This window comes from Centroberyx gerrardi, chromosome 10 (assembly GCF_048128805.1).
Source record: "Centroberyx gerrardi isolate f3 chromosome 10, fCenGer3.hap1.cur.20231027, whole genome shotgun sequence".
Taxonomy (NCBI): Eukaryota; Metazoa; Chordata; class Actinopteri; order Beryciformes; family Berycidae; genus Centroberyx; species Centroberyx gerrardi.
This window is the reverse complement of record NC_136006.1, coordinates 22,946,546-22,970,890: the sequence shown is the minus strand read 5'-3', so window position 1 is coordinate 22,970,890 and position 24,345 is coordinate 22,946,546. Positions and strand designations below refer to the sequence as shown.

The 24,345-nt window shown below is 44.5% G+C and overlaps 1 protein-coding gene across 1 annotated transcript in view; it reads right to left on the bottom strand.

Annotated features, from left to right (window-relative positions):
- The window catches only part of adcy5 (adenylate cyclase 5), a 67,444-nt gene that overhangs the window by 7,486 nt on the left and 35,613 nt on the right, over positions 1–24,345 (bottom strand). The window contains exons 2-11 of the mRNA XM_071919563.2: positions 23,463–23,612; positions 21,634–21,755; positions 13,290–13,401; positions 12,082–12,209; positions 10,505–10,663; positions 10,192–10,333; positions 8,484–8,621; positions 4,693–4,715; positions 2,077–2,221; positions 1,048–1,145 (exon numbers count right to left, since the gene is read on the bottom strand). Coding sequence (XP_071775664.2) covers positions 1,048–1,145; positions 2,077–2,221; positions 4,693–4,715; positions 8,484–8,621; positions 10,192–10,333; positions 10,505–10,663; positions 12,082–12,209; positions 13,290–13,401; positions 21,634–21,755; positions 23,463–23,612 — 1,217 coding nt within the window. The remainder of the gene's footprint in view (positions 1–1,047; positions 1,146–2,076; positions 2,222–4,692; positions 4,716–8,483; positions 8,622–10,191; positions 10,334–10,504; positions 10,664–12,081; positions 12,210–13,289; positions 13,402–21,633; positions 21,756–23,462; positions 23,613–24,345) is intronic.

The following is a 24,345-nucleotide window of genomic DNA, read 5'->3' as shown; positions in this document are numbered from 1 at the left end:
TGAGAGGTGGGCGGAAAAAGAGGAATGAAAGATGAGGGAGAGTGGTGAGAAAAAAAGGATCAAGGAGGAAGGTTAATAAAAAGATAGGCCAAAAAAGATCAATACGGAGAGATGGGCGGGAAAAAGAAGTGCAGGAGAGAGGAAGAAAGAGAGGAGGAGGGATGGCCTTAAGTGAAAATCTGCGAGTGCCTTTTGAATCTGGCTGGTGCTCAGCTGGAGTTACACTGATCTTGATTTGATATTCTCTTTAATAGCTGGACTATTCAGCTTCATGAAACTGGCTTGTTCATCTCTTCACCGCAATAATACCAGTTAAAATCATCTCCACACGCAACAACGCCATCAATAAAGATGGAAGATGGTTAAAGATGGAAGGAATTACAATAGAAATCTTAAGGACTAAAGATAAGTGCATGAATTATGAAGTACCTGTCACAGAAAAGATTACAAGAATATATTGATTGTTAGTGATGAAACGTTTTAATTTAATACAGCGGATGAAGCCAGGTGGATTTGTTTTAGCTACTTCATCTGAACAACCACATATTCATCCACTGCGCCCGCCACCTTCACTTCCTATGGAAACAGGGAAAATAGTCCCTGGCAGTTCAAAACAGTATGTTAATTTTGTGTCATATTTCATGTATAATTTCCCCAATCTCCTACATTAACTGCCAAACTTGGCTGCATATTATTTAAAATGATTTAGCATCTTTCTTCTCACTTTTCAAGACTCACTTAATAAAGTGTATGCTAAAGTGTCAGCATGGAGCACTGGAGCGAATGATCTATCGGGGACACATGGATGATTTTGGTGTCCATGTCCTTGAAGCCCACTGTTAGTCAAGGGCAATATTGACAGGAGAGCCTGTGGGGAGTCAAACTGTTGTCTTCCATCCCAGTAGAGCTGGTAAGAGGGACGCAGTTTGGTACGGAGGATGCAGATGCTTTCTCTCATTGAAATGTCCTTTTTTTTTTTTACCCTAGGACCAGTGCTAAATTCTTGTCTCAGAAAACAGTCTGGAGTATTTTCAAGTGAGGACTCACTGCGGTACAATGACGATCTGGATGAAGCAGATGAAGAGGAAGACGAGAGAGGCGCAGGCCACATAGGCCCCGAACCTGGAGTCCACCTGCTTGGAGTACTGCAGGAGGGAAGGAGGACAGAACAGAATGAGATTTGAAATAGTTTTGACAATTTTTTTATTCCTTCCCTTCTTTCCCTCTGAGAGAGAAATGGCAACAGTACCAAAATCAGAATCACTTTATTGTCTATGTACAAAAATGATTTGTCTTGGTGACATTGGCACAGAGACAAACTTTTACGTCCCACAGTAGATATTGGCACACATTGGACCTCATATACCATGCAGGGACAGTGCAAGATGTATCAGTGCTGAGACACAGCAAAGCTTAGACAGCTGGTATCTCTCTGAAAACTGTCTGTGTGTGAAGTCTGTTGCTGTGTCTGGCAGCAAAACCCAGACTCAGGATCTATAGGATGATAAACTGTGCTGGAGTCCAGGAACGGAAGGCAGAGGCAGAGATTATCTCACCCACAGCGAGCTGGAGGCTCCCTGAAAGTACTTCTGATCTGCTCTAAGTAGGCACTCTGTAGCACTCTTACCATGACACAGAGAGAGGGAGGGAGAGAGAGAGAGAGAGAGAGAGAGAGAGAGAGAGAGAGAGAGTGATTGAAAGTTGAAAACAGGTCTCATCTCTTTCCTCTTTTCCCTGGCCGCTTTCACTCTGACCTCCACTCTAACCTTTCCTCTCAGCCTGTCCTTTCACTGTCTGAAGCGGTTTACTTCCTCTTCCCTTTGGTAGCCATCTCTTCCCCATTCTCACCCCCCTCTCTCTCTCTCTCTCTCTCTCTCTCTCTCTCTCGCTCTCTCTCTCTCCCTCTTTTACTCTTCTACCTGGCTTTGATTGACTTGCCCAAAGGACTGTGAAGAGAGAACAGGGGAGAGCTTTTTGCACAGGAAAGATTGCTTGTCATGGTCAATTATTTGGTCCTATATTGGCAGTGTGTGTGTGTGTGTGTGTGTGTGTGTGTGTGTGTGTGTGCACCCTCACCTTTTTCTCCAGGTCGGACTCTCGGAAGGTGAGCAGGAATTTCTTGACGTGCTCGGAGCGCAGGCGGTCGATGCTGCGTGCGTCGATGGCCCGGCCCAGGAACTCGTCCACCTCGTCCTCTGGGTTGAGGTTTTCCTGCGTGTTTCTGAAAATGAAATGTCTAGATAACACAAGACGAGACCGGTTGTTGTTTGCCTCTCAGAGGGGTTGGAAAGTTTCCTCAGCTTCTACTGCCGCTCTACTTTAGCTATTCTTTGTTATGTTTTTTGTCATCTAAGAAAAGCACCCAGCACCAGCAACCCAGCAGTTAATACCCTTTTCACAAGGCGGGAGCAACCGCAAACTAAACAGAAATGACCCGTACTTGTTGTGAAAGTAGGTGCAGTGATATAGTCCAAGGTATCTGCAGGCTTCATAAAAACAAATGTAAGACTTTTTAAAACCTTTTAATACCACCTGGAATTTAAAAACCAAAATTACTTCCTATTTCCAGTTGAACATAACTAGTGAAATTTCTGAAAATATAAACAGCAGTATTAGAAAAAGGACAACAGAAAATCGAAAGGACATGATGTCCAAATGTGTTTAGTAAAGCAGATACTATTACAAACTGTTTTGCATATTATAACCCTGTTCTACTTTAATCTAAGACATGCAGGACAAAGACCCTATCATTGCAAGGTGAAAAAATATGAATTCTAATAACTGAATTTAAGGCATTTTAATACTTTTTAAGGCCTTAACTGCCGATAATTCATTTAAAAAAAAAATCTGAACTGCAGATACCCTGTGTTCAGCTAAGTATGAAGACAGGTGCGCTCCGCCATGTGAAAAGGGCCAATTGAAGTCAATCACTATCCCTCACCCCCCAAAAACACACAGATAAACAATTTGATTGTGATGACTATCATTACTTGGTCCTGACTAATCACTGAATCTGCAAAGTATCAAATCCACTGATTAAAGATGTTCTAGCGTTGTTGACAAGCACTAATCAAGTGATGGAGATGCCATGTCACTGTGATCATGATGATTATGGTGCTGTATGACGCTGTGGCCCTGCATGTCGTTAATGGGAAAACCCACTGTGAAGAGAAGCGGGAGAATGAATGGGAGAATAACACTGAGAAAATGTATGTGATGAATTTAAGCAAAAAACTTAATTTATGTTAGATGAGTATTAAAGATAAATAAATAAGATAATCTTTATTGTCCCTCGCGGGGAAATTTGTCTTGCTGCTGCTGTTAAAAGAAACATCAAAACAGGCTTCAACAGACGTAGAGACAGACAGGTTACAATACAAGACAACAAACTGACAACATTAATATAAAACATCCAGACAGTCCAGTACGCAGACAGCCACAACTTAAGCACTACTCCGGGCGTTTAAGGCCTTAATAGTCACTGCCACAAATGAATTTTCGGAGCGGTTTAGCATTTGTGAAGCCTGCAGCGCCCGCCTGAGGGGAGCAGCTCATGTTCTGGGTGGAGGAGTCTGAGGCGGGTCAGAGCCTGGTGATATCCTGAGCCGGTCTGACCACTGACAGCCTGTCTGCCTCCTAGAGCTGTTTGCACCCGGCGACTTAGCTTGGATTTTAGCGGTACAGACAGATATCCGAACCGAGCTGTGATACCATATCAAATAATGTTTTCTAGTACAGCATGATAAAAAAAAAAAAAAGCTGCATGTACTTTCCCTCTACTCCAAAAACTCTCCGTCTACGTAAGAAGTAGCCCGGAGCAGAGGCTGTCAACTTGGACGCTCTGGCTCAGTGTGTTGTCAATATGCACTAACAACTACTAGGAGACCAGGAGATGGCTTTTTTACATTCAGGATTAGACGGTTGTCATCAAACATCTCTATCTGAGAGTGACAGAGTGATGGACTGCTATCTTTATGTATCCGTCTGCGATGTGTTAAAAGCTGAACTAAAATCAGCAAGCAGTAGGCGTGTAGGATCCTCTAGGTGTTTGGTAATCAGGTGTGCAATGCTATTAATAGTGTTAGATGTGCTTCGTCTATGCTGTAAGCAAATTGGTAAGAGTCTAATTATGTATTTACATCATCTCCAAACATTTCATGACAGTTCATGTTAATGCAACAGGTCTAAAATCATTATTTATGGGAACAGGTGTGTACAGTATGAATCCACAGGTTTTTGAAAAATTGGGTACTAGGCAGGAGTAAGCTGCTCAGCAAATGTCTTTAAAAATGAAAGCAGAGATGCCGTCAGGGCCCATGGACTTGTTCATACAAATACTGCTAAAGACTGATCTGATCTTGTATGGATTGATCTCCAACCTGGAACCTGATGCAGTGACAGGTAGGGTCTCTAGTCAGCAGAGAAGTCCTGTGTCTCAAACCATGAGTCATTGGCTTTCAGTGAATCAGTTATAGTGCTGATAAATATTTCCTAACAGGGTTCATGTTTGTTACTGATTTCCAATAGTTTTTTAAAGTTCATTTCCATCAGCTCTGTTGTGTTTTAGGTCCCTGCAAATATCACAATTGTTAGTGAGAGCAGCCCACCACCTTGGCACACACACAAAAAGATGTAAGCAAGGGCAGAATAAGGAGGAGGGCACAGCAGTGTCGGGGTACAGTCGGTACTCACTTGTCCTTAGGGTCCTCGAAGCCCTAGAAGACAGAAAAGAGAATAAAAAGGGGAAAAAAGAGAGTGTTAGCTGGAAATGATAATGTCTAGGGTTCAAGTAGACTAACAGCAAGTCTTGGAGCCTACTGTTTCTCACAAAGGGAATTCTATTCCTTCCTTATTCCTGGTCCTAACCAGACTCTTAATCCCCCACCACATCTGTAGAGAGCAGAGGAAATGAAATCTGTTTAGGTAATGAAAGGCTGATTAGCATCAACTTATACAGCGATGGCCAGCATAGTGATTCCATCACTCACAAGGTGGGAAAATAATTGGTGGGTAAACTATCTATATCCTGTTTTCATGTAAATAACATAATGCATTAACATACAATCATAAGGTTTAGACTAGCTTTGATGGCAAACTCTATCAATTCTACTGAACTTTTTTTTTTATAAACCATTATAAACCCTTTAATATCATTTTTTTTAATTAAAAACTGAGGCATTTTCAGTCAGAGACGTCATCCCTGGATTTGATTGCATATGACCTTGTTCAGTTAAATAATTATATTCAAATTTCATGCTGGTTTTACAATTTGAATTGCAGCTCTTGGATGCCCAATGACAATGAATAACTAGTTTGAACCAAAAAAATATAACGAAATAGCAGCTGTCAAGTGAAAAGTTGCCTGTGTCTGGAAGCAAGTGAGTGGAAAAAAACCAATTCAAGCAGGTGTCTGCTAAAAATGGAAGCCATTTACGTCAAACTGGGCTGCAGACTGGCACCTCTGTATTATTCTCTTTATTCTCTTCCTATCTCATCTACTCAGGCTCTCAGCTGAGCATGGCCGAAAACAAAGACCATGGTCAAAAACAACAAACCACTATCGGGTGAAGTAAGTCAATTTTTTTTCTTTTTTTTACAGAGAGTGGGGAAAAAGATAGGCCTGAATGGAAAGAGCATGGCTGTACAACTGACACGGCAGGAGAATGAGATGAAAAGTGGAGGTGAGAGTGTTGACAGGGGCCAACGAGAGGGCAGCCGGGGAGGACTAGTTTCACTTCTTTCTTACTTTCTCTCTCCCTCCCTCTCTTTCCGTGCCTCTGTCGAGAGAAGAGGCTAATAGGAGTGTCGGTGAGAGCGTTCATTACGGTGTGACATAGGGTTAATTATACCGGCAAGGCTGTTTAGTGCGCCTACTGAACATCACCCACATCTAATTGTATTACAACGCATGATGTGAGCTGAGGCGTCTCACTGCATCTCACCAGCGCCCTCTTGTGAATGAACACAGCAAGGACAATGCTGAGGAATCACAGTGTGACCTCTGAGGTCATATATGAGCGCAGTGAATAAATAGCAGGGCAGGAAAGTTCACTAGCGCACAACCGGACACCTCATAAGTCATTTACAGTCCACTGCTCTCTCTATCCAGTCTGTCTCTGGATAGAGAGAATAGGGCCAGAGAGAATATTCATCTATACCTCTACCACCCCCCATCCTCATCCTCTCTTCATCCCTCCCTCGCTTTCTCTCTGTCACATCTAAAAATTCCCCCTCATGCCCTCTGTCCGTCTTTGTCTCACTCACTCTCTGTCTCTGCTGCTTACTCTATCTTTGGAGGCTGCTGGGTGATTTATGAGCAGGACAGAGAGAGAGAGAAAGAGATAGAGAGAGACAGAGAGAGAGAGGAAGGGATGAAGAAAAACCAAGCTAAGACAAACATCAAGTTTACGTCGAGACCATCAATGTCCCTTAGAAAGACTAAGAGCTTTGCGGGTCACGGTCAACAGAATACAAAGACATCTTCCTCTGGCAACACACGCATTTGATATCAAGCGAAGGAAAAAAAAAACAGGGCCACCGAGAGGATGTCAGGCCAGTAATTGAATGTACTGATATAGAAAGACAGGAGGTGCGCCTCCCACTCCCTCTTCCCTCGTCTCAGGCGCTCTATTCTCTGAATACTCATTAAGTCTACGCTCAACACTCTCAGCAGGAGTTCAGAGCGGCTCTGAACATGTGTAATCAGCAGGCCAAACACACATCCGGCAGCCCAAAGACCTGCAGGGTCAAAATCCCCACAAATCTGAAGCCAGACTGAATGAACCTACTGACAAGTTCTGTGATTTTCATCATTTCTGTAACAGTAGACGATATCAAAGAATACACACACACATATTCAACACAGTAGACTGCTATTTTTCACTCTTTGGTGCTAAGCACTCATTGTTGTGGGGTTTCTGTCCTTGGATTTTCTGTTGATGAAGGTTAGGTTTCTGTAGGTGGCGCTCTTTTCTTTGTCACTGCTCATGCCACCTACCCAGTTCTTCTTCTATTTATTCCAAACAAGCCACTGTTTCTGCTGCAGGTAACATAAAACGCATCACTTCCAGACAGACACTGGGGGTGTTTAGAACAGCAAATTTCTATGAAAATGTCACAGCTTATTACTTTAAGTTGCAGCGCTCACTATAGATATACACAACTTATTTGGCCTGGTCTATGCCAACTTCTCACCTATAATGGAGAAATGAGGAATACAATAGTAAACACTAAAGTTGGGAAAATACAGAGAGAGAGAGAGAGAGAGAGAGAGAGAGAGAGAGAGATGGTGGGTGGGCTGATGATACGAGGGTAAACAAAAGACAACCCTGTGAGTGTGTGTGTGTGTGTGTGTGTGTGTGTGTGTGTCGGGTGTGGGTGCATCCATTCACTGAGTGAGTCACTGTGTGCAGGGTTGGCTCAGCGGGGAGAAGTAAATAAAGATGAAACTCAATATAGTCCCACCGCTCTGCGAGCGCCACACCACCGCTGTCGTTTCAAGCCTTTCCTCATTCTGTCTAAAGAGAATGCAACCCTGGGGAGTTTTTGGAGGACGGGTGTCTTTTTTTTTTTTGTTTCTTTCTCTCCCCTGCTCAGGAGGTGGCGGAGTGACGGTTTGTTTTGGCACTCGGCTCATCACGGCTGCCCACGTTTCGTCGTTGTCTCCCCGAGTGTCTGTGAGAGCCTCTCGGAGCCGGGGTGAGGTGTGAGAGGCGGAGTGCGCCGCCAGGGGCCACCGCCGCTGCCTACCAGCCCGCAACACACACTCGGGACTACAGATCAAAGGCTTATGGGTATTAACATCATCACCGGATGAGAGCGGAGAGGAGATGTGGGAAGGAGACTTGTCTTTGACAATTTGTCTTTGGATAGCTCAGTTTCCTAGCTGACTTCATGCTGAATTTTAAATGTTTAAGCACGGCACAGTCTTCACCTAAAACTGGTTTCCAACCTGATACAGTGGGTAACACTTCACTTTGGTTTTGGTTCATATTGTCTAAACATAAGCTTCATAACAGCTACATGGCACATTCATGAATCTTGAGTGAGCTTTCATTAGGTATTCATGTAATACCAGAGAGTAATTCAAGTACTTTGTGTAATACTTGGTACTGTAATAGCAGGGTGTCAGCATATTGAGCAAAACTTTCAAAATAAAAGTCCTCAAAATGAAAGTCCTCTAAAAGTCTGCCATTTTTAACTGAAAAACATGCAACACACCTTGAATTTAGTCATGAAAATTGTCTCCTCTGACTCTTATTCTATGATTTATATGTTAAAACTGGAATATGAAGTGTTGTATAGACATACAAATAGATTGTGTTGCTCTGTAAGGCTCAGCATCAGAAATTTTTTAAGAAATTCTTAGCTCCTGTTGTGTCGGGGAAAGTCTTGTTAAAAGCTGTTAGACAGGAAGATGCTGACAGTCTTGCAGCATCTGCCAATCATATGCTGAACACCAGGTTGAGCCCCTGCATCCTCACCATCCTCTTCATCTCCTTGGAGACCTGGTTGCCCCCCAGGTGGTTGTAGAAGGGCCGGTCGGTCCAGTGGCCAGTGTTGTGGGTGACAGAGTTTGTCCTCTGCCGGTTCATTTTGGCTATCATGGCCTTCTCCTCTTTCTGCAAAGGGACAAAGGTAAATAAAATGCAGTTTAATATCCCTGAAACAAATTGGATAAAATATCATAACAGGCATAACGGGCTGAGCTATCCTGCCACGCTTCTCCGTCCTCAGTTTCCTGTCTTTCTCTCCACTGCAACATCTACTATCCTAAAAACTAAGACAAGATTTTGTTGAATCATTTAAGCACAGAAGCTATCATTCAGCGAAGTTGCAAGCCAATGTTTTAAGATGAGTGTGTTTTAAGAAAGTCTATGTGTACTAGATTTTGACTAGATCAAGACTCAGACCATGAAGATCAGGGTTAAAATCCTTCATCAATGTCTTTCTCAGGATCTTTCTTAGAACACTTTGATTTTAAAATGTTCACTGGGATGGTAACTTCATTGGTTCAAAAGTGTGAATCCACTGCTCCTCACTAGGTAAAGCCTGGCACCGACAAGCATCTACCAAATGACATATGCATTTTTCCTCAAGCAAAATAAATCCAATCTGCTTCAGGTATAGCGTATAAAGATGGTTTCCGGAGATGGTCTCACTAAGTCGCTTTTTTTACTGATCTGGGATCAGAATGGCATGCTGACCCTGGGAGATATCCTTTCAAATAAAAAGTATACAAGTTAGGTGAGTAATGTAATTATCATCCCTCCCCAGTCTCTCATGCCACGCAGCAGCAGGAGCAGCAAAGGGAGAATAGAATATCACTTCACATGATATGCTATCTGTAGTCGCGGCTTGTGATACCGCTGGAGGACACAGGCATCTGATAAAAGCAGAACGCTCATAAACAAACTGGAGCTCATGCAACCTAGCAGGAATGAACTCATTCCTCACTGACACACAGTTCGCACTGGAAGGATTCCCACAGTTTATAAATAATGATATATGAGCAATATGAACTGGCTGCAGCCTGTTTTTATCTTGAAATATGGCTCCATAAGTAATAGCACTGTGAGTTTTGAACTTCAGCTTACAGATAAAACAATGCTTATGATAATAGTTTGTATCTAAAATGTCACCTTCTTATCTTTGGATTAATTTAACACTCGCGCTCCTAAATCCATTTGCAAAGCGCTGACAAGAGTTTTGAAGAGTGTTGCTGTCACCTTGTCCTTTAGGGGTTTATTCATTGTTTATTTTCCACATTTTAGAATAACAGTAAAGACATCAAAACTATGAAATAACACAAATGGAATTCTGCAGTGACCAAAAAAGTGTTAAACAAATCAAAACGATCTTATATTTTAGATTTTTTAAAGTAGCCGCCCTTTGCCTTGATGGAAAGGCAAAGGCTTTGGAAATAAATTCATACATAGGATCAACTTCACTATTTATATTTGTCTTTAGATCAAAATGGCTTTAAGATAATGAAAAATATAGTACATTCAATCAGGTGTGTCCAAACTTTTGAGTTGTAGTGTATGTATTGTACCATCAGCCCTAGACTTCAAACCAAAGAAATGTCTTGCTAATGGAGCCATAGGTGCATCTGCAGGTCTGTGTATGTGTGTGTCTGTACAGGGTGTGTAGGTGGGACTGGGCCTTTGTGGACTAAATTGAGGGCCGTACCCTTTTCTGGCTGCAGCCCACGATGAGGTAGGTTTCTATGTTGTGCTTCTTCAGGTAGACATTTCTTTCTCCCCCTGCACCCGGCTCCACGTCATAGTCTCCATTCAGATAGTTCAGAGTGGCCTTGGTGATATGGATGCGTCTGGAAATGGCAACAACAACACACACACACACACAAAAGCAGATAACATTTACATTTTTCCATTCTTCAGTTATGTTCAACATTCTACCAAGTGATACATGCAATTTTGCAAAACCGAGGTTCGATTGGCTTGTTGTCAGTTTGAGGTTCATCATGATTGGACAGACATACCCGGCTTTGCCCCCGGCCTCCATGTGATTGGCTAGCGTGACGTCATTGGACCAGACGTCAAACTGCCACTTCCTGAGTCCCAGCACCCCACAATGCACCCTGCCGCTGTGGATGCCCACTCGCATGTTCACGTTCACCCCCGTCACCTCCCGTACCAGCCTAGAATAAACACACCAACAAAACAGTCAATCAAATATATGCAAAGATTTACTTCTTTGTCTGTTGCTGCTGACGGACACATAAACACATCACTTCCTGTATGCTGGAGGATTTTTCCTGGGAAAGACCAAGACCTGCCTGACACCGAGTGTTAAGGGCAGCAAATGTAAAAGCTTTCATGAGCTGCATCTAGGGTTAGCGGAGGAATGACCTGAGTGGACGAAGGCAGGGAAAGAACACACTACGTCGGCCGTCGCTGAAGCCCTTCCACTATGGCCGAGTCTAAGGGAGATCATCAAACCTCTGTGCTTTTGTGTGGTCTCTCTGATTAGATAATAGCCGCATTCTTAGACAACGCTGTAACTGGACTAATCTCATTACGACGATCCAGCCAGCGTTGTGACTGAAGACCACCTCTGAGTTTATCTGTGCTCTGGGAGGCAACATCAGGCTCCTGTTTCACCAGTCAGGGACTCGCCGTGGTCTTGCCGTACCTTGCTTCTGCACCATTCAAATACAAGGAAAGGTTTTAATCTCAATGGGAATAACTTGTTTAAATGCAGGTATGAAAGTAATGCATCACATGTAGAGGGGATGTTGCCAACAGCGGGGAAAGCACAGGGATGTAGAACAGCTGCTATGGCTTAGAGAGAGAGAGACACACACACACGCACACAGCTGACAGTGGTGTTGAGGAGCAGCCAGGCCCTAAGGGGAGTGGGAAATGGACATCTCTCATTATTCACCAAACATCAATCAACATGTCAGCCTTGAGCCTTGAACTGTAACCCCCACACACGCAAACACACACACACACACACACACACACACACACACACACTGCTTTCAGCAAACACCAATCAACCAAAACCAAAGAGCCTCTATGATCACAACACGCATGCAGGACAGAGTGAAATGTGGTCAAGACTAATAAATAAAACTAATCGCCACCACTGTCTTTCACAGCCGCTTCCTCTTCAACACTATTTAATGACATAAAGAACTCATTCAGCGGCCATGGAAAGACAACCATTATTCTTAATTAGCTGTGTCTCGGGTACAGAGAGAGCCTTAGGTGAGAGTGCTAGCTGTTGAGTTTTTCCAATACCACTTCACACTCTTAGTTTCGCTTCTCCCTATCGGTTCTGAGTGATAACACCTTACAGTGATATTGATACTTTCCACAGTAACAAGTAGTGTACTGAATAACTATTTCAATTTCAGTAATTAATTATTAGAGCGCTGTATATCCAGATGTGGACTCGTACAAAGCATATTTAGAGCGATTCTTAGAAAGCGTCCGTGACCAATTTCCATCGTCAGTCACATGCGTTTCCCGGCAGTGATCCCCTCTTATTTTTGGAGGCGCTGTTGAAATGCGGTAACGCCCGGGGGGCCTTCTTGTGTCTCCGACTTACGAGATCGCCTCTATCATGTCCACCCCCATCTCCACGCAGCAGTGGGCGTGGTCGGCCCGCGCCTCCGGCAACCCCGACACACAGTAGTAGCAGTCTCCCAGGATCTTGATCCGCAAACAGTGGTTCTCCTGTCAGGGGGAGAGGAAACACACACACACATGTACACACACGGAAAGACCATTTTGTTAGCGATGTCCACCGATCCACAGTTTCACAGGAGGGTAAAAGTGAATGAAACTCGACTGCGATGGTTTTCACCGTGAATTCACCCTCGCGTTCCCTCCCTTGAACGCAGCGAATGTAACACGGTTCAGCTCATTCCGTTCGAGCGTCACTCATCCTTTTATGCTTTTCGGCTGTGTAGGTTTTTATTTGTGATGAGGTGCCAGTATTTATAGCAGCTGAGGGGCACAAACAGCATAGCCTGAGTCATTCACATAGTCTTGTGAATGACTCAAACTAAGCCCAATTAAAACTCATTGCTATGATAGCTGCAATCACAAAACTCCCCCATCATGAATCTCTCCTGCAGTCTTTTCCATTTCACAATGTAGAAATGAATCAGCATATAGAAACACACAACTTGTGTCTTGGAAACAAGTATGTGGAGATTATTCACTGCACTCTGACAGCTGAGAGGAGAAGAAAATGTAATTTCTCCAAACAATTCTATGGTTAAAAGCAGGATTTCTACCATGGAGTTTGCACATCAGCAGAATAACTGCCAGACCTAGTAGCAGTGGCGTCTGAGCATGGGTTGATCATAATACGGTCTGTGTGTGTGAAGAGTGTGTGAGTGTGTGTGGGTCCCTAGGGCTGAAAAGTGTACCAGGCCAGTGTCTCATGATAGCCACCTGAGTATCTCCCTAGCACATGGCTCTGGGTAAATACAATCAGACCCACTGTGAAAAGGGAAGAGAGAGAGAGAGAGAGAGAGAGAGAGAGAGAGAGAGAGAGAGTGTGTGTGTGTGTGTGTGTGTGTGTGTGTGTCTATACAGAGACACAGAGTGCATCTGGCATGGACATAAACGTGTCAGCAGCACTTCTCTACATCGCCGGTTTATAATACCATAATGCCTGTTTCATAACAGCTACGGCGCCAGTAAATATCATGATATTACTTTTAGGCAATACAGCCCACTCCTGATGTGTGCCTGTGTGCGTGTGTGTGTGTGTGTGTGTGTGTGTGTGTGTGATTGCATCCTCACCGCTGCCAGCTTGTCAAAGCGGGCAAAAAGTTCATTGAGTGTCATCACCAGCTCCTGAGCTGTGCACTGGGATGCCAGACTGGTGAAACCCTCGATGTCTGCAAACAGGATGCTGCACACAATGAGAGAGAGAGAGAGAGAGAGAGAGAGAGAGAGAGAGAGAGAGAGAGAGAGAGAGAGAGAGAGTGGAATTAAGTGACTCGGTGATGGTCAAGATGGGCTTCTTTAGTCACAGCTCCCTCATCTATGCACCTATGTAACCACGGCAACCACCGACGCCATTGATGGGGGTGAAAGGCCTGATTGTGATTGGCCCATTGTGTGTCTCATTTGATTGGCGGGCTGTCGAATGAGCCGGCTCTATACAGTGAAGTCTAAATGTAATACAATGCCTGTAATCTGGCGGCCAGTGCTGAGAAGTAATTAATCGAACTTGTGCTAATAGGGTCTGTCCTGTCAAGTGGGGGTGGAGAGAGAGAGAGTGTGTGTGACACAATACATTTGCGAGCGACTATGTGCGTGTGAAAAGTCAGCTTTCCCTCCCTGAGAACAAGGTAAACTGATACAGCAGCAGGCTTTTTGTGAGGCGGGCACATTCATTACTCTCCTAACACCAGCACAACAACGGGGCAGATGATCTCATCGCACTGAATGACTTCTCTCTCTAGGATGCAGAGACAATGGGACCAGGCTGACAGGTAGGCAGTAATGGGTTCAGTATTAGCTGTGGGAGACAGTCAGGTTGGCCTGACACTCCTGAATGGCTCAGGTTGTTTTATCAAACATCATGACCCTCTATCGCACAAAGCCACATCTCATGCTTGCTGTTTCCTCATCAATGAGCGTGTTTATTCCTTGATCACTGGTTTACAGAGGCTGATTTCAAAGAAGCTAGCTAATTCCTGGGAAGGAAACATGTGATGAACCTCATAACTCGACCTCAGAGGGCAAGGCCACGCCTTGTGTTGTGCTGCCTCAGCTCCTCTTTGTAGATCCCCAGTGATCAAATAACCTTCCGAACCAAATCAAGACTCCTTATCTTCCGTCTTCCGTCCAGAAAACTCATCTCCCCCCTCTCACCTACCTTCCTCCTCTACTGGCATCTGATCCTGGACCTTTTCTTGCAAAAACAAATCTTTATCCACCTAGCACTTCTCTCCAATGCATGAATATTCTAGGACACAGGAATTCTTTTACTTCTATTGTCTGGGCACTGTTGTTCTGACCCTTGCACAGTTGGCTGCTTGCTATGTTGGTGATTCACTCATTATAAGTCACTCTCGATGAGAGCGTCTGCAAAAATGTAAACTCCGTATATAGCATCAATGTCTTCACACTGTCTAACTTATCACACGCTAAAGTGACTAGTAAACTAGAGCGGAGGAAAGGGGCAGGATGAAGGGAAATAAAAACAAAAGAGGGCAGGAGGAGAGAGAGAAAAAAAGAGACACCAGGAAGGAGAAGACAGAGTTATAAATAAACAAAGGTTTCAAATAAAACATGCTCACATGAATCTCACGGGGTGGGCGCCTGTAGCGCAGCCTACAGCACATGGTGTGTTTGTGTCTGGGTGTTGGGGGGTGTTGGGGGGTGTTGGGGGGGGTGGGGGGGTGGGGTTGATGTGCATATATGTATGTGCAAATGTGCTTGTATGTGTTTGTATTCTGGGTGTTTAACATTCGTTTGGCACAGTGTCACGGCAGGTTTTTTGTTAGACTACGGGTCGCAGACCTTTTTTCTTTTGGCCACCCACATGTCAAGAGCACTCACATGTTTCAATGAACCTGGGTCCCGGGACGGCTTAATGTACTCAATTTGGGTTCCGGGCTGAAAAGGATTAAGAGTCCCTACTCTGTACACACTTCTGAGAATAATTGATTGTTTTCTGTGAACTGTCGCCTGGGAGGCAGAGTGAGACGAGCGTTTAAGATGCTTGACCGGTATATCGGAGTCTGTCTCTCTGCTTAGAGGCAGCGGTAACATCCCAACAGCCACGTTGTCCTGGCGACAGTTTGGCCATCATTAGCAGCGGAGACGTCAAGTGTCGGACAAAGAGAAGAGCGCAATTGTGTCTTACAGTGGGCAAGAGAGGGGGCGAGGGGGGGGGGGGGAGAGAAGAAAGGGATGGAGGAGAAAGTGGGGGAGGGATGACATGTTCTGGAGAGACGGGAGCCAGGTTGGAGTGAGTAGTGAATGAATGCAGGACTGAAACGCACTTGTTTTCAGTACAGATTTGTACCGAGCCTCTTTCTATCACAGTTAAAAACGAGACAAGTCAAACTTTAGAGCACTTTAACATTCAAATCAATGCAACCACATCACACGCACATGCATTAATCAAACCTGTACCTCAACATCAGGCCAAGATTATAATAACACCAAGCCCACCTACATATTTAAGACCAGCATACAGGCTGCAAAACATGTCCATCTTAACAAGTCATTTAGTCACATATACAGTCTTAAAATATTATTTTTCTTTAGGGATAATGCAGTTTTACTTGTGTCAGGGATTTTCAAGAAGTGTGAATATCTTGGAAAAAGGCAGAACACGGCACTAGTATCAGGAAAACGACAAGATTCAAGAAACATCTTGAAACAAGTTGATTTGTATTAGAAACGAGTGAAAACATCTCACATCACTGGCAGATTTTAAACTGAAGATATAAGACTCAGTACTAGATTAAATAACTTGTTATGATAGATATTTTTGCAGTGAGAGCTGTTCAAAACCCAGACTATGCTATTTATAGGCTATTAATAGATAATATAATCCACAGATCTCCTAACACTAATGGATTACCAATTCCACCCCACACACCACCATCACCACTAGCACGATGAAGCAGAGAGCAAGGCCACTTCCCACAGCCTAATGTAACTCTGGAGGCAGGGTGGGCGGCAAGCTACAAAAGCAGGAGAGAGAGAGGGGGAGAGAGAGAGAGAGAGAGAGAGAGAGAGAGAGGGAGATCTTTAAGTCCCATTTAATCGTTACCTTGGTGATGATTCACTCTTTGGTACCCAACATTGCATTCTAGGGATTTATTCCCTTTGTGAGTGACAGTGACCGCTGCAGCTACAGCATCCATACATTTTGCATCTGATGGGATACATGAAGCTGTACTGGTGAATGAACTTAATGGTTAAGAGATCTGATGTAGTGTCCTCCTTTGAACCCGCAAGAAACATGGAGACAACAAGAATACTGAGAGAGAACAAGAAAGAGATGAAAGGGTTCGAAATGATGTGTCTGGAAACCGCAGGAGACACTTTGGAGACACATCTCTGACCCTCAGCGTCTGATTTCAAAGCAGTTCAAAGTTTGGATGTGGGGATGAATAGAACCTTTTTCGGCAAACTCTTGAAGGGTTACTGAGCACAAGAGGGGAAAGAAAGCGTAAGCCTTGGGATCGACACAGAGTTCCCGAATTAAAATTGAATCTAGAGCAGCGGCATTGTGTTAAACGTGTTGTTCGGGGAGCTTGCAGTATGCTTCGGAGCTCGCTTGTTAGCCGCCATCCCATAAGCTTAGAGAAACAGGCTGCAAAGGCCTCACACACATCACCACAGAATATGTACACTGGAGGCCTGTGCTACACATTAGGGTTCACTCATGCTGATATGTTTGAATTGAAGCTGACAGCCAATATCTTGGGTCAATATTCAAAGTCTTTAAAAGTGACTATTATCATGCCAAAACTTTCCAATAAATATTCTCGGTATATCTTTGAAATGGGATTTAGACCATCCTATGACACTAAAACTCTGTCGAAACCCAGACTAGTGGAATTCTTTTAGGTGGGTCGGCAGCTCCTTAAGGCAGAGTGAGGCAGTTTTCATTGCAGGTTTTACAGATTTCCAACCCTGAAGCTGCTTTAGTAAACAAAAGGAAAGAACCTCCGTCATATTGGAGGTGGACGACACTGATCAATATGCCACTTTCCGATTTCTAATAAAATAAAAGGCTCAATATTTCAGCAAACCATTATATTGGCCTAACCCTGCTACAGATGCATACACATCCACCCACTCCAACGTTACACTGGGGCAGCACGAGAGAAAGAGAGATAAACAGAGAGAGACAGAGTAGAGAGAGAGAAAGACAAATAGTCAGCGGGGCCAGAGTGACAGAGGCAGTGCCACTTCCTGCTTACACAGCCGCCGCTCCAAAATCTGCTCTGGGTCAACCCTCGGCTGAATGAAAGCGGCGCTGTGCTGGCGCGGCCCGACCCTGTGACCCCCTTTTCCTCTGCCGCTGCCACCGACCAACTGCCTTTTATCTGCCCCCTGACCGCTTCACCCCGCCGCTCTGCTGGTGGCTGGCTGAACTCGGCCGGGGAAGAAGCTCCGACAAACCCCTTCAAGCCCTGTTTTTCTTCATCTGCCTCGGGCTTTTTCTGCTTCTCTTTCTCCCTCTCTCGCTCCGTCATTTCTGTCACCCTCAGCTCCTATCTTTCTACCCCCATTTCTGTCTTCATTCCCTTCCCTCATCTGTTCCCTCCTTCCTTTCTTTCCCTCTGTCTCGCTCTCCCATCCTCTCCTGTCATCCAAGAGTCCAATTCAGACTGAACAGTTTTTTTTTCCAACTAAACGCTAATCGACTTTAAGTTGAATTTGATCTCATCTGGTTGGAATGCATTCAAAGTGCATGTTCTTTTCTTCAACATAACAATGGCAGAAGTGTGTGTTTTTGTCACCCCAGTTGGACAAACTCACATTCTTCACTTGTGTTTGAAGGCACTGCACAGCAACTGATTAAGCGCTTTGGCTATGCTGGACATGCTGAAAGATCTGCAGCGTTGAAATTTTGTTCAAATATCCTAAGCCTGTTTGTGTTGAATCATGTGTAGAGGTGTGTGTGTGTGCGTGTGTGTGTGTGTGTGTGTGTGTGTTGTCTTTTTTGCTGCAGTGCTGCCTGCTGACCAAGGAGAGATTCTCAGGACAGGCCTGGCTCCAACAGCGTCAGTGGAGAGGCCTTATGTAACACACACACACACAAGCAATATGGTAAGAGGTGGAGCAATATGACATTAACTTTAGCACATGCTCTAAAAACAAAACCACGTGTGGTGGCTGCAAAGTGTCATTTTAGGACAGAAAATTAGAACATGCGGAACAAAAGGTAAGGTCAGTGCCTCTCATTTATGCAATGTTCTTTCCATGTCATGATGTTAAGGGGGATGCTGGCCCAGATATTAGCAACAGCAGCCACATTAGCCACCCCAGTGTTTTGTTTCAGAACATTTTTGTAACACTCAGAGGGCGAGCCGGCAGCATCAAAACATCCGCCCCAAGGCCCTCTTGCATAATACCGTAGTTAGCGCACATTTTGACCTCATTGCTGAGAGCCGCGGGACATCGTTTTCCTCCAGAGGACAAACACAAGCGGGACGGCAGGGTAATCCTGAACCAGGGACAGAGGGTGCTGCATGAGGGCAGATGAGCAGAGATATGTGTGCTGCATATATATATCGCAGCAGCACGCTCCAGACGCCAAGCTGCACCCCTCTCTCCTCTCTCCCTCTCGTCCTCCCACTCTCTCCCCTCTCTCCCTCTCTCTGCAGTCGTAGCAGTGGGAGCTGTCATTCCTCTTCCTGTTGTGAGTCGGCCTCTCAGCGGAGCCCCAATTACCCAAAGCCACCGCTCGCTCCCCGACAGGCCCGGTCACCCCCGGTTAGCTCGCCATTAACCACACAGTCACGGCCAGAGACAGAACTCAGCCAAGCTTAGCGGACGCTGCCAATCGGCCACCTAGTCCCCAGTGAGTCAGCTAAAAACCTGCGACGCTTTAACGAGCGCCACTTCCACTTTGCCTTCCTTTTCCTCCTTTCTGTCTCTATTCGCTGGAGTCGCGGGTCAGCTGAAACTGCTGGCTGCCGTTGGGTCGTCTCTTCCAGTTATGTAAACTTCTTCATGGGAATATACGACTTTATTGAGTTTACTGAATCTTGAGTAAGTTTTAGATGTACATACATGCAGTAAAGAACACATATCCACACATAAAACATGACTCAAGAGGAATTTGCCGTTTATTGCAGACATCACAACTGAATGGCCGAAAGTCTAGTATCCACTCATAGCCGGCGCTCCATATAGGCTGAATAGGCAAATGCCTCAGGCCTCAGGCATCCTTTAATTGAATTTTTCTACTTTACAAATAAATAAATAATAAATAAATGCGTTTTTCTCAGACTTTATTGCTTGTTGGTGGGTAGGATTTGTCTCAAAAGGGGGCCTCCACAGAAAATTTTGCCTAGGGCCTCCAGCAGTTTAGAGCCGGCCCTGGGGTTACTTTATGATGGCTAAATGTGTGTGTGTGTGTGTGTGTGTGTGTGTGCTCGTGCTGGTCGGTGCGTGGATGATCCGTGGCGATACAGTAAAAGCATCTGCTGTCACATGCCCTAGAACTTTCTAAATTAAACCCCCTCCCAAGTCCTCGCTTTAACTTTTAAATTGAACTCTTAAACTTTGGCAACAAAAAAAAAGCCCAAACCCTGATTAGAATCGTACAAATGCTGATAAAAAGACGCTTGTTGTCTAGGAAATGCATGACCTGACACTCCAACCCACGGGGTTTTCAGAGAGACACTTCAAAGCGGAGGAGAGGGCCACAACAGCACCTCTTTATCTGTCGGGGTGTGAGCGTCCACCTGACCATGACAGCTACAGGCCATGAAACCGAAGCCCCGGCGCTTCATATTCATGCTGCTGCCGCTCCACACACACACACACACACTAACGCCCGCATCCAGTGTTCGGCCGTCTCTTCCTCTGCATAATCTTGATGTAGTGTTTTCATGCTCCACAAGATGGTGCCAAACCTAATCGGAGCTGTTCAACTGCATCTGACCTGTGTAATCATATATAATAATCTCCACTATAATCAGCTGACTAAAGTCATCAGCTTCAACAGTGACTAGATGAAAGATATACTTCATACACGCCTGAATCAAATGAAGCAATCATTCAAAGCATATTTAGATATTTGGATGTACTGAAACTCATTTTACTCACCTATCTATTTGCAAAACTGAGCTTTCCCACCATTTCTGGCTGCTGTAAATCTTTATGATAAATTCCTAGTTTACATAATAATAATAATAAGTAGTATCAAACTGATTTAAGTTATATGAGGATAGGGTCTTTAAAAGCTTAAATTAATGCTTTTATGAAACTGTAATTGATTTTTGTTTATACTGATGGTTGTTTGCCTTATAATGATCAACAACTGCTGGTCATAGTTTACCCACATTTTTACTGTATCACTGCTTGCATTACGTGATATGGTTATGGTCTTGAATTGATCTTTCACTTTGGATGGTTTGGGACATTTTGAACTCATATACATCAATATGCACACCTTCAGCTGCCAGCATTCAAAAATACCGTGCAGAATACAAAAATAGATATTTTCTGGGTTGCACTGCCATAGTTGGTTAAGTGTTATATATGTGAGGCGTTGGACTAAGTTTCCAAAATGAGAACAAGCGTGTGACATTGCCACAGACACCCAGGGCATTCATGCTTGAAATTTAAAATGTTCTGCTGAAGTGAGATACCACTCTAGGTGAGTGAGATTGTCTTTTCTGACAGCATGTATAGCTCACACCGCCCTGCTGCAATCTTGACTCATACTGTAAATAAAGTCTTTCAAGGATGTCGAGACTACGTGCAAAAAGCCATGACTTGAAATGTGTCGTAGAGAGAGAATGAGGTATGGAGTGGAATAAGGCAGGAGTAAGAATCCCTGTTGAGTTTCGCACTCCATACAGTCCAATAAACCCAATTAGCCTTCCAGGCTGCTATGGACGGCATTCCACACATTCTGCAGGATAATGTGCTGTGGGAAAGCACATATTCACATCGACCACAATGCTCTCTGGAGGTCCTCTCCTGCTCATTCATAATAAAGACGTCAGGATAGTGTAGACGAGTAGATGGGGTCATTATTATGGAGGAGAAAAGAGACGGAGAAAGGCAAAAGACAGAGGACTACACAACTTGCTTGCTAACTGAGCCTGACACATAATTTTGACTTCTCACCAGTCACGTATTAAAATGTCCTTAAACGAAATTTTTTACAGGAGCAGGGGGTTTTTGTCTCATGAGAAAAGTGTGCAATGGTGCGCTTCTGGATATGTGTGAGTGTGTGTGTGTGTATTATTGCCCTTTTTGAGAGGCAACACATAGCTAAAAAAATGATTCATAAACAGCGGGGACGTTCAGGCAGTTTCTTATTCCTTGCAGCTTCAATCTGCCTCCACCTTTCTCTTCCTCCTCCTCCTCCTCCCACTCCTCCTCCTCCTCCTCCTCCTCCGGCGGCGGGGCGGCCCCCTGACATTACCTGACGTTGTCGTGCTTCTGGATGTAGATCTTGTGAAACATCATGTCCTCCTGCTTGGCGTTAATGTCAGCTTTCATCTCCATGGCAACGTGGCGGGGAAGCACTGAGAGCAGGAGACGTTCCTGCGGGGGGAGGGGGGGGGGGGGGGGGGGGGGGGAGATGGATGGAGAGATGTGAGTTAAACGGACAAGGAAGAGGGAGAGGCGTGGGCTTCGGCCACCTCTCCGTGGAGGCAGTGTGACTACCCAGTTCTTCTATTTATTCCAAACAAACTGTTGCTGTTGACAGAAACGTAAAATGTATCACTTCCCGTATGCCACAGAATTTTTCCTGGGAAAGACGTACCAGACATAGATGTTTAGAACAGCAAATGTTAAAAGCTTTCATTTACTGGATACGGGTCATTAGTCAGTGGTACAGAGGAAAGAAGAAATGGACATTTCTTTATACGAAAATGATGCAGATTATTACTTTAAACTCTTGTCTTGTTATAGAATGTTTCACACAGAACCTGATTCTGTGCACAAAATAGCACTGAAAATGCGTAGGTTGACATATTTCTTTGGAAAATGTATATTAATTACTTTAATTAATTACATACGCACACCCACCCACCCACCCACCCCACCATCAATCCCTCCCTCTGCGGCGTTCGCCCACGCCTGGCGACCCCCGTTGCCGTGATGTCACCGCCGAGGCCGACCCTCCATGACGCTTCTGTGTTTGTGTCACGCTGGGTTTGACTGCCGGTGGGTGCTCAGGGTGACACTGGAGGGCTGAGCCTAGGGTTGGAGGAGGGTGAATTAGGCGGCCCACCTCCACCCACTGTCTAAATTTACTTGTTGGCTCACCTGCCGAGGGCTGGCAAACTAAAAAAACAACCTGCCAAGAATACGTTTTACCGGTTAAAGTAATTAATATACATTTTCCAAAGAAATATGTCAACCTACGCATTTTCAGTGCTATTTTGTGCACAGAATCAGGTTCTGTGTGAAACATTCTATAACAAGACAAGAGTTTAAAGTAATAATCTGCATCATTTTCGTATAAAGAAATGTCCATTTCTTCTTTCCTCTGTACCACTGACTAATGACCCGTATCCAGTAAATGAAAGCTTTTAACATTTGCTGTTCTAAACATCTATGTCTGGTACGTCTTTCCCAGGAAAAATTCTGTGGCATACAGGAAGTGATACATTTTATGTTTCTGTCAGCAGCAACAGTTTGTTTGGAATAAATAGAAGAACTGGGTAGTTAGTTTGAGCAGTGATAGCCACCATGGCTGAACAGACAAAGAACAGAGCGCCACCTACAGAAACTCAAAATAACTTAGCACCAAAGATGTTGCCAAAAATAAAAAAAGACAATCTCATGATTACCATTTTTTTCTTTTTGATGGCGTCACACCTGCTATGTGTCGCCACAGGGGAATATCGTAAAGTTTGAACTAACGGTAACCATCCAGGAGGGACAGTTTGCAGAAGTTTAGTATAGAGGCACAGAGTTTAATATAGAGGCAGCATCACAGGCAGCCAATCAAGAGCCAAGCCTGTTTGAAATTTGTTGTGCTTTGATTTGATCAGCTCACGGTCAGAGAGTGTAAAGTGGTCAGCAGGGACGAAGTTTGCAACAGGCAAAGAGCTAAATATAATGTACACATTCAGATGTTATCGTTTCAAAAAGTTACTGGCCAGTGTGGCGGGTGGCCCTTATTGATTTATCCGCCAAAGACAATTCTTACTGGAATTTGGCGCTGGGCAGGTGTAATTTCAAACCCTCCGCCCCTAGCACCCGCCCCCTGCTGCCGGGAACCTTCACTCTCTCTCTCACCTGCTGCTGGTTTTCCCTCTGCGAGTGGAGGCGAGCCTGGATGCATTCCCTGGTCTCCTGGAAGGCCTGCCTCTGGGAGCCCTCGGCCGGGTAGTGGGTGCAGACGCCCACGATGTTGGTGCAGGAGAAGATGAGCACGTTGGACACTATCTGTGGAACGGGGGGGGGCGGGGAAGAAGAGAGAGAGGCGGAGAGGGGAGAAGAGGTAGAGGTCGGGAGGGGTGAGTGAAGAGGCAGAGGGGTTGAAAGGAAAGAGAAGGGGAGAAGAAGGAGAGGAGGAAGAGACACAAATTGAATATTCAGTCCACTCCACAATTTCTTTTACTTATTAATAATAATCAATCCTTTTGAATCACCCAGAACACTGCACCCTGCTGAGAGATTTCATGTGCTTCTGAATATTAATCCTTCTTACACAGTTCAGCCAAGTGATTGGTTTAGTGGCTCTACTGTCTCTGTCCAACAACGACCTCTGTTTTGTGTTTTTTTTTCATCAACGTAAATTCAAGTAAATGTCCGTTTAGCTACCCTCTATCACTGATTGATATAGCACAATAGTGATTTGACCTATATCCAGTTCATGAAAGCTTTTACATCTACTGTTCTAAACACCTGGTGTCTGGCAGCTCTTTCCCAGGAAAATCCTCTGGTGGAAGGAAGTGATGCGTTACATTTCCAGCAGCAGCAACAGCAGTTTGTTTGAGATAAATAGGAAGAACTGGGTAGTTAGCATGAGCAGCGATAGCCACCATGACTGAACAGACAAAGAAAAGAGAAACTCAAACTGCATCAACAGAAAATCCAAGAAAAAAGATGTCACAGTCAGTTTTAGAAGGATACTATACAAATATCATAGCAAATCTGTAGGAATATTATAGTGATA